The sequence below is a fragment of the Pristiophorus japonicus genome, chromosome 12 (assembly GCF_044704955.1).
Source record: "Pristiophorus japonicus isolate sPriJap1 chromosome 12, sPriJap1.hap1, whole genome shotgun sequence".
Taxonomy (NCBI): Eukaryota; Metazoa; Chordata; class Chondrichthyes; family Pristiophoridae; genus Pristiophorus; species Pristiophorus japonicus.
In genome coordinates, this window is record NC_091988.1 from 41,422,993 (window position 1) to 41,435,952 (window position 12,960).

Below are 12,960 nucleotides of genomic sequence, written 5' to 3' on the forward strand. Positions count from 1 at the left end.
CTCTCCAGCCCCAAAATGTACATTCAAAACTGGGATGACCATGATATAACCTTGAAAGGTTGATGTTGACATACCATACTGCAGGGATCACTACTTCTCTGTACATATGACCTGCAGCACCAAAGTGTGCCTTCAGTTACCTGTATCACATGCATTCCATAAGGGAGAAGATGCTGAGAATACAGTTAAAATTCACAAACTCCTTTTGACTATGTACTTTAATGGTTGTATACATTTACGATTGAAGAACTTTATTCCTTTCAAAATCATTTGGTTTTTAATTAACATACTTTTTGCAGCTAAAATAAAATCATGTATTAAATTGTAGCTGATTTCTAGATATATTTGACCCAATTTCAGGGAATAAAATCTAAACCTAAAAATCTAGGGCTCAATTTTCCCCCCAGTGATTTCTGTTTTTTTTGCGCACGCTGCTTTTTTTGGCCTAAATTTTAAAAATCCAAGTTTCCCCAAAGATTGTGCGCCAGCAGAACTCAGTTACGATTTTTTAAGGTTTAGTGTTTTTTTGCGTCATATGGGGCGTAATGTGATGTGTGCACCAGTTTTTCCACATGATGCAAGTTTGGCCAACTTACATTTCTCTTAGGACGACATATGAGACCACTCCCAAAAAACCTTCCAGGCACTCAAGAAAAAACATCAAAAAGATGCCATTGTTTTTATGCGAAATTTTGGAGGGAGTCAAGAACATGTTAAATATGCATTATCAAGTTTAATTTTTTCCAAATGAAAATGCAGAAAATGGAAGTTTCATGCAATTCTTAAATTTTGGATTTTAAAAAAAAAAGTGCCACGCCACCACCGAACGTCTCCAAACTGGGCTCGAGGGTCGGAGCGTCGGCTGACAGAATTGGTCCCTCGCTCGGGCATGGGCTCGGCTTCAAAAGAAGCCCGGGGGAGGTGTGGAGCCGAACTGAAGGGATGAGTACCCTTACAATATGCAGCAAGCAACATCAAATGAAGCTTGGGGGTGGGGTGGTGTTTCCCGATCGAAGCAACCTGGGTGTAGTCCATACTAGGGCATCGACCTTTGAGAGAGACAACAAAGAAACTTGTCCTTCCTGCTGTTTTGAGCTTCTCGCAAATGTACAATTTTATCATGGGGGCAATATTGACAATGCCATACCTCGTGCAAACCTTCTGCATGATGGTGCTGCAGAGGAGACAATTGATTCGATGTCATTGCATGAGGAACCTCGGAGCAATAGGATGATGGGCAGGAGGCCATCGAGACTATATCGAGACTGGCATTCATACCTGCACTTGAGTAATGCAGACTGTGAGAAGGCTGTGTTTCCGCAAAGAAGTTGTAACCGAGATCTGAGTTAGTAAAAGCAGACCTGCAACCTAGAAGCGTCAGGAGGACTGCTTTGTCAGTTGAAGTGAAGGTTACAGCTGCACTTTCATTCTATGATCTGGGTCGTTCCAGGCCACAACTGGGGCTGTGTGCACCATTTCTCAACATGCAACATACATCCCCATTCAGCAGGTGACTGCTACACTATATTCCCAGAGGAATGATGACATGAAGTTCCCCATGACCGCTCAGGCAATGCGTGAAAGGGCTGTGAGCTTCTCCATGATTACTGGCTTCCCAAAGGTACAGGGCTGCACCTTTTGGAGGATTCCGGGATATACAGGAACAGAAAAGGCTTCCACTCTGTTAATGTGCAGCTCGTGTGTGACGACATTCATCGCATCATGTCAGTTGATGCAAGATACCCTGGGACCACCCGTGATGCATTCATCCTATGCAAGAGCGCTATATCTGCCCTGTTTCAGCAGCAGCCAGAAGGGCAATACTGGTTACTGGAAGACAAAGGGTTCGGCCTTGCCTCCTGGCTCATGATACTCCTACGCATAACCCGGAGGGAAGCTGACCGACAATACAACGTGTCCGCCATTCCGATGCCTGAGCCATTACCAGAAGCTAATTGCAATACTACCCTGATAGTGGTCAGGTCAGTTCCTGTTGTGTGCTGCATGCTGCATAAATTAGCCATCATTAGGCAGCCAGCTGTAGACGACCACCTGATTGAGAGTGGCTGATGAAGATGCAGATGACGACGAGGATGAGGAAGTCATGCAACTACCTGAACCAGAGCACGACGGCGGAGGAGGCCGGGCCGTCGTACCCCTTTAACAATTGCTCGAGCCTTGCACCAGCAGCTCATCCGTGAACGCTTTGCTGCCTGAAGGCTCAGCGGCAACTATTCCAAATGGACCATGTTTACTGTTTGGACCTGTTCCGTAATATGTTGTGTTAATGGAAATAACTCAGTTATAATGTAAAGTATATTTTATTCAAGAGTTTAACAAACACTTGTTTGTATTTAACTTTAATAAAAAATATTCTTGTATCAAACTTTAAAGTTTTCCGTCAATATCACTTACAAACTTTTAAATTTGTAAATATACATAACTTACAAAAAAACTTTTAATTTGAGAACAGTTACAACAGTCATAGGCAGTCCCTCAGATTCTAAGACTTGCTTCCACTCTTAAAATGAGTTCTTAGGTGGCTAAACAGTTCATTACGAGAACCACAGGTGGAACAGATAGTCGTTGAGGGAAGGGGTGTGTGGGACTGGTTTGCCGAATGCTCTTTCCGCTGCCTGTGCTTGATTTCTGCATGCTCTCTGTGATGAGACTCGGTGCTCAGTGCCCTCCCGATGCACGCCCTCCACTTAGAGCGATCTTTGATCAGGGACTCTCGGGTGTCAGTGGGGATGTTGCACTTTATCAGGGAGGCTTTGAGGGTGACCTTGTAACGTTTCCTCTGCCCACCTTTGGCTCGTTTGCCGTGAAGGAGTTCCGAGTAGAGCGCTTGCTTTGGGAGTCTCGTGTCTGGCTGATCAAGTGTGGTCAGTGCTTCAATGCTGGGGATATTGGCCTGGTTGAGGATGCTAATGTTGGTGCGTCTGTCCTCCCAGGGGATTTGTAGAATCTTGCAGCGACTTGAGGTGTCTACTGTACATGGTCCATGTCTGAACCATACAGGAGGGCGGGTATTATTATAGCCCTGTAGACCATGAGCTTGGTGGCGGTTTTGAGGTCCTGATCTTCAAACACACTTTTCCTCAGGCAGTCGAAGGCTGCACTGGCACACTGCAGGCGGTGTTGAATCTCGTCATGAATGACTGTTGTTGTTAAGAGGCTCCCGAGGTATGGGAAATGGTCCATGTTGTCCAGGACCGCGCCATGGACCTTAATGACTGGGGGGCAGTGCTGTGCAGCGAGGACAGGCTGGTGGAGGACCTTTTGTCTTCCGGAAGTTTAGCATAAGGCCCATGCTTACGTACGCCTCAATAAATGTGTCGACTATGTCCTGGAATTCAGCCTCTGTGCACAGACGCAGGCGTCGTTCGCATACTACACCTCGACGACAGAGGTTGGGGTGGTCTTGGATCTGGCCTGGTGATGGCGAAGGTTGAACAGGTTTCCACTGGTTCTGTAGTTTAGTTCCACTCCAGCAGGGGGAGCTTGTTGACTGTGAGGTAGAGCATGGCAGCGAGGAAGATTGAGAAGAGGGTTGGGATGATGACTCAACCCTGTTTGACCCCGGTCCGGATGTGGATTGGGTCTGTAATGGATCCGTTGGTAAGAATCACTGCCTGTATGTCGTCGTGGAGCAGGCGGAGGATGGTGATGAATTTTTAGGGGCATCCGAAACGGAGGAGGACGCTCCATAGACCCTCGCGGTTGACATTGTCAAAGGCCTTTGTCAGATTGGAGAAGGCCCAGTTACAACAACAATAATAGCAGCAAAGAAAGGCTGCTCCCATCTCTCCTCTACCTTATTCTAAGACTGCCCCCTGCACTTGGTCTTGTTAACTCCCCACCACCCCTGCCCACAGGCATTGGCACAGGTTGGTTTCTCAGGTTGGTATCGAGCTTATTCTTTTGAACATCTCTGGTAATGCACACTTCTTGGGTGGGGGAGGGGATGCAGTCATTAATGTACAAGGCCTGGCTTTGGCTCTTCAGAGCCTGATCTGGGGGTGGAAGTGGGAGTGGCAGTTGATTCCCTCAATGGGCGTGGGGTCTGCATGTGTTCCTTATTGCAGCAATTAACTCTGACATTCCCTCCCTCATGTTCAGACAGTGAGCTACCTGTGACGTTCCTTACTCATTGTATCAGCTGATACATTGCCTTCCTCCATGTTCCCGGGACAGTGTTCCCACTCATTGTATCAGCTGCCTGATACATTGCCTTCCTCCATGTTCCCGGACAGTGTTCCCATTTCTCGTGAGTGTGTTGTTACTTCTCCCAACAGTCTCGAGACCTCATCACCCGCCTCACTAATGGAGTCCAGGGGTGATCATGTAAGGTCAGTGCTGTGTCTGCACTCATTGCCATCATCTGGACCACCTCTGTTAGATCCTGTGCCTCAGGAGAGTGCTGTCAAGCTCTCTTTCCCCTCCTTGCCCTGGGTGTGGCTCGCTGCATCTTATTGGGACCCGTAGCCTCGGATGGTGGGGCCCTGAATGTGCCTCGCTGTACCCCACTGGAATCCCCAGCCTAGGACAATGGGAAACCATGGAATGTCCGAACAACATTCGTACACTCAAAGCGGCTGGCACCTCAATGGGCGGCACCTGCACCTCCCGCAGAGAGTACTACAGTGGGGGCTTCATCCATCCCCTCCCCCTCTTTCCCCGCCCCCCCCCCCCCCATGCTCTTGGTTTGGAAGGTGGGTTTGGAAGATGTTCTCCTCTTCAGGCTCGTCTGTGTCTGAATCAACTGCATTGTCAGGGTTGGCCTCAAGCTCTGCAAAATATAACAGAACAGACCAATGGTTAGCAGCAGAGGAGGGACAGGGTGGCATGAGTCGGCAACACAGTGCAGGCAGCAGGAAGGACCACGATGAATGATGGCACATTGCATCAACCAAAGTGTAGCTGACTGAGACATCCCCATGAACACACACATGTCTAGCCCGTGCAGTACTTAACATTTAGCAAAGCCAGACTGTAGAATTTGTAGCACTTGCCCTCTCCCTCGAGTGTGGGCCCAGCTTATGCAGTGGTGGTTCCTTTTCTGTAGGCAGGATCCATCAAAGCAGTGACCCTCTCTTCGAAGTGTGTCAGTGGGTGCAGATTTGCCGGGCCTCCTCCTGTTCGAGTTCTTTATCTTTTGTTGTGTGCCACCTTCCTCTGCAAAGATGAAAATATAACTTTTTAGAGAGGGTGTCTTTCTGCTGGGTGGAACATATATAGATAGTCACATTTATAATTGCAATTCCAGTGAATAAATGAAAATATTACTTACACTAACATATGTCCAGAATAAAGTAATGTGATTGAGTACTGTAGATGTGAGTAAGTACGACCTTAGTCTCATTATTCTAACTCGAGTGCTGGTACAGCATGGGAGGCCTGCTTATATACAGTGCTTCCAAGGGATGCTTGGATCCCTTGGGACTCCCAACAGATACGCCCTCTGGTGGCGGTAGAGTGCTGGTTACATAGGGTTGCATACATAACACTAACTACTGGACCAAGGTCCTGCCAGTTCTTTTTGCACTGGCCTCGAGAACTCGGGCTGGTCACCGTTGCACGGTAATCTTTTGCAAGTTGGGTCCAGCGTTTCTTTTCTTTTTGGTGAAACTTTTATGTGACCTCTGCTGGTGTCCAGCTCGTGCCATCTGGCCCCAATTACAGTAACCAGTGCCTCCACTTCATCCTGTAAGAAATTCTTGGTCCTTGAGCTGTGTTGCATCTTGTATTGCAGTTGATTTTTCCAATGAGAATTAAAGTTCTCTCACACAACTGGCTCTTTAGAAATGGCCGAATGCAGACTGAGATCTGTATTGGGCATGCGCGGCCATAGCAATCACGTCAAAAACGTCCTTTTTTTTTCTCGCACATGTGTGGAAGGGGCAGCATAATTTTTTCAGCGCAGACATTGGGCTCCACCCCCCCCCCCCCCCCCCCCGAAACTGAAAGACAGGCTGTGACACCAATTTCAAAAAATAGAATGGAGAAACTTTTTTTTTGAGTAGTTGGGGCCCAAAAAAAACGGGCGTAATTCTGGCAATGTGCCAAAAAACAACATTGGGGAAAATTGAGCCGCTAATCCTCAATTATTTTTCCAAAAAAATGAATTGTATAACACTTTATTCAGTATTCTTTTGTGTGGATTTAGTCTTTCATATTGATCAGTGCTTGATTAAAATAAATTTGTTAATTTGAGTATTATATCTGTGCAATTGTAATAATGCTGAATAAAAGAAATGTAACAGTTCACTTGAGAATTTGATTTCAAACTGAATCTGGGGAATTGTTACTTCTACCTTGGTAGTTGATTTGAAAGCATCTAATTGAGATGAAAAGCTTGTTAAAATCCTTTCCATGGTTTATTTTTGTACTAATTATTCCTCCTTTTTACTTCACAGGTACGAAGGAGAGAGCTCAACAAGTGTCAGGTTTGTGTTCAGTCACCACTGTTCATGTCATGATTGTCCCATTGGAGTGTAGTTCTTTAATGAAACTGTGCCCTTTGATTTCTACCTTATCGGTTGGCTGATTACACCTAAAATCTGTATGCAGTGGAACTTGTGCTTTCAATGCAAAAAATTTGGATTCATTAATTGTTACCTTTTGATGCCTCAGTACAATCTGCAATGAAACTTATTTCATCTGTGTTGCTCATTTGTGCAACAATCTTTTTTTTTGGTAAATGAGTTAAGTTCTATTCTATTACAATACAGTGAGTTGTTAAATGATTAAGCTTCATGCATGACACTAGATTGCTGTTTTGTAGCTGCTTTAATAAAATATTTTTTACTGTGATGGCTTTAAATAGAAATGCAACCAATTAGGTAATTTACATCTATTGTGTCGATATTCAATGTGGAAAGTATTGGTTTTTTGTTTGAGGCAAAATATTGTACCATTTGGTACTACAATAATTGATACTGATTTATAGTAATACTGTAGTATATTCTAATCTGTTCAGTTTAGGTCCTATTGCTTGAAACTGTACAACAAGAATTGATTTGTACGTATTGCTGACACCCACGAGTTTAACATTTAACAAATCTAACATCCAAGTTTTACTAACGAGTTTGTAATTTCCTGCTACAGAAAGCAAGTTCTTAGTGTGGTGCTTTGAACATTTTTCGTGCTACACCTGTGCTATGTTATTTTTGCAGTTCGATAAAATGGGCAATTTGACTACTTTGTTAAATTGTCACCATTAATTTGCAGTAGGTCTTTGTAAGCATTCTATTTCTACACAATCTTGCAGCAACAAATTTGTTTCTATAGTGGAACAAATTGCATTGAAAACTTTTGGTCTAGCGACACTAACATTTGACAGAAAGATAGATACATAGTAATAAAAGTAAGATGGTAGCAGTGATTTTTTTTTGGTTTCTAATTTTGTCAATTTTTCTAAAGATTAAAATCTATGCATTTCCAACGCATCCCTAGGAATTGGAGTATTCAGTAGATATCGAAATGATGAGCTAAATCTGTATGATAGATATTTGCAGTGAACCACAGACCACCTTGCAACTCACAAACTACTTGGAGAAGTGGCAAGTTGAGGTGAGGCCCTTATTCCAAGAGGGATACTCAAACTGTGCTGTGTTTGAAGCTGACTGAAGAGCAGCCTCGGCAAGCAATTCATTTCCCTGCCATTTATTGGAGAATAGTAGATGGCAAAAAGGCAATAAGAGCAAATGGGGGAAAACAGCATAAACAGGACGGAGAGGCTGAAAATGTTGTTTCCTGTTTAGTAAGACAAAACCAGCAGGTGGTCCAACAGGCTGCATCTGTTGAGCAGAGAACTGCACTGGCAACTTGTGTATACAAAAGGATACTACCTGATGGGTTAAGCATTATAGTCTGGATCAAAGAAAATGTGCAATAAGAGAAATCTAGTAACAGCCCCGATGATCTTGTTTAGCTTTTGTTAAATGGTGTTTTTTAATGATGTAGTTGCTGAGGATGCTAATGAGTGATGCGTGATTTAGCTACTTCCTCTTGTAAATGCTGGGCATTCACATTACAACAGCTTTAAGTAACACATAGACCCTTTTACGTGTATTATCACCAGTCATCATATAAGGAAAATATTCAATAAAGTAATGAGATTGAAGAAACATGATGCATTTAAATTGAAAATATTACAATTATAAACAGATGCAGAGAGAATATTTACTTCAAATAACCCTTTTTAGATTTGCCTTTTAAGAGCTACAGAAAAATGATTCTCCAAGACATTTTTCCACAGTATGTATCCCAGTGATGTGACTAGATGTAGGTTAATTGTATCTTAGTTTAATTTAACTGATTTAAAATGAAGCTTTGACTCGGCTTCTCCTGCAGGAGTCGGCAAATTATTTCATAGTATCGGCAACACTGCTTGGACGAAGTACAAGATTGAGTGGGCTGTAGTCGAGTGTTGTTTCCACTGCCCCTCCACCTTTCCGGTGGGAAAATATAGACCCACTATTCTGTTTCTCTGCGATAGTAGAGCTGAGATTGGAAACTTCCTGTATGTGAGGAATCGTGGGCATGAATCCACACCCAGCACTTTGTATTTTCTTAATCTTGGTCTTTTTTAATTTGTACAACACATTGAGTTCAGTTGGGGGACCAGTTTTGAATTAAAAACACTGATCTTGTTCTGTAAAACATGCAAATTCTATGGACTTGCATGGTAGCTACCGGTCATTAATTAGTGGGGCTCTACCTGTCTAATTGTGCCAAATGCCACAAGATGCTGTTCTGATGGCCTTTGCTGAAATGGACTTCAAGGGTCAATCCTGACATCAAAAAAGTGTAGGACTGACTTTAAACACATGCTGTGGGGTTACAGTGAAAGTACTTTTGCTTGAAGTTGACAGGCCTATGAAGTCATGCTCATTTAAAGTGAGATTTATTTTCATTTAAAATTTAAAAAGATAGCTCTGTGCTTATGGGTATCTGTCTTAACTCCTGACATTTCTCATGTGCACAGCTGAGTCTGCATGGACATGAAACTGCTGAACTATGAATTTTGCTTTTATTTACATTCCAGGTTAATTAAACTGAGGCAAAAATCTGTAGCCCTCTGACAGCCCAGCAGGCTGAGCCTTCAACCACAGAGACAAAGATCCTGCACTCGCTCTTGCTTTTGCTCTCTCTCTTCCCCCCCCCCCTTCCCTCGTTTCCTCTCGTGCTCTCTTTCTGGTGCTAAATCTTCAGGATTTTTGTAGTGCGTTAATGTCGAGCCATTTTTGATTTACTTTAGCAATCTTTTTTAAAACCACTTACTTATGCTGTGCAAGTTTGCATAAAGCATAGCATATAGATTCATAGAATATTCCAGCACAGAGAGAGGCCATTCAGCCCATCAAGCCTGTGCCGGCTCACTCGAAGAGCACATAAGCTCATCCTACGCCCTTTCCCTGTAGCTGTGCAGTTATTTTTCCTTCAGGTACTTAACCAATTCTGTTTTGAAAGCCACAATTGAATCTGCCTCCACCACCCTTTTTCAGGCAGTGAATTCCAAATCCTAACGACTTGCTGTGTAAAAATGTTTTTCCTCATGACGCCTTTGGTTCTTCCATTCACCTTAAATCTGTGTCCTCTGGTTCTCAACCCTTCTGCCAATGGAAATAGTTTCTCTCTAACTACTCTGTCTATACCCCTCATGATTTTTAACACCTCTATAAAATCTCCCCTCAACCTTCTCTGCTCTAAGGAGAACACCCCAGTTTCTTCAATCTATCCAGGTAACTGAAGTCCCTCATCCTTGTAACTGTTATGCTCATAATAAAGGATGAAACTGAGTACTCTGTACAATGAGCGAGTGTGACCTTAACTCCTTGATTGTGACTCCAGAGTGCAAGTACCTCGTGGGTGGCCTGCTTATATACAGTGCTCTCGAGGGATGCTGGGATCCCTTGGGACTCCAACAGGTAAGCCCTCTGATGGTAGTGCAATATAGGTTACAAGGGGTTAAATACGTAACATCACTCCCCCATGAAGTCAATAGTACAAGTATTTACAAGATGAGGCAATCTGGGGCTTTTCGCTCCCTTGTTGATTGTCTCGGTACCAATGTGGGTATGGGCGAGTTGGTTGGTTTGTTCTTCACTGGGCTGTTGGGCAGCCAGCCTTGCCGGGTTGCTGGGGATGGTGAGTTCGGCTTCGTGGTCAAACATGATGTCAGTTGCCACGTGTGTGTGTGTGTGTGTGTGTGTGTGTGTGTTGGAGGGTCAGAGTTGGTGATGTCATCTTCAGGTTGTTCATAGCTGTAAGTGAACTGCAATTTGATTTGGTCCAAATGTTTTCTGTGCGTTTGTCCATTGATCAATTGGACCTGAAACACCCTATTCGCCTCTTTGGCTGTGACCGTGCCAGCGAGCCATTTGGGACCATGTCCATAATTGAGCCCAAACACAGGATCATTCATCTCAATATCGCGTGACAAATTTGCGCGGTCATGGTACACACTTTGTTGATGCCGCTTGTCTGCCACGTGATCATGGAGATAGGGTTGCCAACAGAGAGCCTTGTTTTTAGCACCCTTTTCATGAGCAGCTCGGTTGGGGGAACCCTGGTGAGTGAATAGGGTCTGGTACGGTAGCTGAGCAGCACTCGGGACAGCATAGTCTGCAGGGAGCCTTCCGACACGTGTTTCAAGCTTTGGTCTGAACTGCCCGTTCTGCCTGGCCGTTGGATGCGGGCTTGAATGGGGCAGATGTGACGTGTTTGATCCCATTGCGGGTCATAAATTCTTTGAATTCAGCACTGGTGAAGTACGGCCCATTGTCACCTGTTATAGATGAACAGACCTTTGTGCGTGTTGATGCAGGTGAGGCCTTTCGAAGACTCTTCCAGCTCCTGCGTCATGTCGGCCGAGGTCAGGTCCAACTTGGTGAAAGTCTTCCCTCCAGCCAGGGTCGCAAATAAGTTGTCTGCCTTGGGTAGCGGGTACTGGTCCTGTAGCGAAAAACGTTGAATCATTACTTTATAGTCCCCACAAATTCTGACCGTGCCGTCCTTTTTGTACCGGGACTAGCCCATTCGTTGAATTCCACCGGCGCGATGATGCCTTCTCGATGCAGCCTGTCCAGCTCAATTTCTACTTTCTCACACATCATGTACGGTACTGCCCGTGCATTGTGGTGGATGGGTTGCCTACCGGGAACCAAATGGATCTGCACTTTCGCCCCCGAGAAGCTTCCAATGCCTGGCTCAAACAACAATGGGAACTTGCTCAGAACCCGGGCACATGAGACGTCGTCAACGGACGAAAGCACTCGGTTGTCGTCCCAGTTCCAACGGATTTTTCCCAGCCAGCTTGTGTCAAATAATGGGCCATCCTCTGGCACAATCCACAGCGGGAATTCGTGTACTGCTCCGTCATTGACTTCTGCACTGCCAATTATAGGGATTAGTTCCTTGGTGTACGTCCTTCATTTGGTATGAATGGGGCTGAACTTGGGCCTGTGTGCCTTTTTGCCCCAAAGCCTGTCGAAGGCCTTTTTACTCATTATGGACTGACTCGCACCCGTGTCCAGTTACATAGATACTGGAATTCTGTTCAGTTCACCTTTCAACATTATTGGTGGACATTTCGTAGTGAATGTGTGTACCCTGTACACTTCTGCTTCCTCGCTACAAGTCTCCAATTCAGCCTGATCCCCAGGGGATCGATTTTCCTCTGCAACTTGGTGATTCGCAGCTCACATGCACGTTTGCTGGAGGTGTTCCATTGTTCTGCAACCGTTGCACGCATAGCGTTTAAAGCGGTATTGATGGAACCGATGATCACCTCCACAGCGTCAACAAGATGTTAACTGCCTCGCATTAACGATTGATGGCGGACTCTGGGTCATCTGAGGTCGGGCAGCAGCAACCAGCGTGTACGTTCTGCCATGTATGTTTCTGCTCAAAACCAGCATTACTTTAGGCACAGTACTGGCCGAAACTTCTTTACTCTGCGAAATCTGGTCTCTGAGCATTTGTTCTAGGAATCCCTCAAATTCACAATGTTCAGCGACATAGCTTGCCACATCCTGGCCCTCCGATCGCTGACACGTGTAGGCTTGCCACATCCTGGCCCTCCGATCGCTGACACGTGTAGAACCGATATCTTGTCATCAAAACGCTTTCCTTCGTATTTAGGTCCTCCTGGACCAGCGTACACAATTCGTAGGACTTCACTATTGGTTTTGCCGGAGGGAGATTCTTCATGAGGCCACAGGTTGTTAGGAGGATCGCCCTTAGCTCCTTTAATGCAACTCGAGTGCAGGTATCTCGTGGGTGGCCTGCTTATATACCGTGCTCCCAAGGGATGCTGGAATCCCTTGAGACTCCAACAGGTAGGCCTTCTAGTGGTGGTGTAATACAGGTTACAAGGGGTTAAATGGGAACCATTTTTGCAAATCTTTTCTGCAGCCTCTCCAAGGCCGTCACATTCTTAAAGTGTGGTGCCCAGAATTGGACACACTACTCGAGTTGTGGCCGAACTAAGGTTTTATAAAGGTTCATCATTACATCCTTGCTTTTGTACTCTGGCTCTGTTTATGAAGCCCAGGATCCCGTATGCATTTTTAACTGCTTTCTCAATCTGCCCTGCCACCTTCAACGATTTGCTGGATAGCCTATTATGTAGCATGTTATCAGATGCCTTTTGGAAGTCCATCATCATAGGCAGTCCCACGAAATCGAGGAAGACTTGCTTCCACTCAGTGAGTTCTCGCATGACAGTACAGTCCAATACGGGAACTACAGTCTCTGTCACAAGTGGGACAGACAGTCGTTGAAGGAAAGGGTAGGTGGGGAGTCTGGTTTGCCTCGTGCTCCTTCCACTGCCTGCGCTTGTTTTCTGCATGCTCTCAGCGATGAGACTTGAGGTGCTCGGCACCCTCCCGGATGCTCTTTCTCCACTTTGGCCAGGGATTCCCAGGTGTCGGTGGGGATGTTGCACTTTAT

General features: G+C 45.1%; 1 protein-coding gene across 1 annotated transcript in view; it reads left to right on the plus strand.

The window, feature by feature from the left end:
- LOC139276758 (IQ motif and SEC7 domain-containing protein 2-like) overlaps positions 1-9,089 on the plus strand; it is a 198,912-nt gene extending 189,823 nt beyond the window's left edge. The window contains exons 2-3 of the mRNA XM_070894767.1: positions 6,420-6,449; positions 9,053-9,089. Of these exons, the coding sequence (XP_070750868.1) occupies positions 6,420-6,449; positions 9,053-9,089 (67 nt within the window). The remainder of the gene's footprint in view (positions 1-6,419; positions 6,450-9,052) is intronic.
- The last annotated feature ends 3,871 nt before the right edge of the window (positions 9,090-12,960 follow it).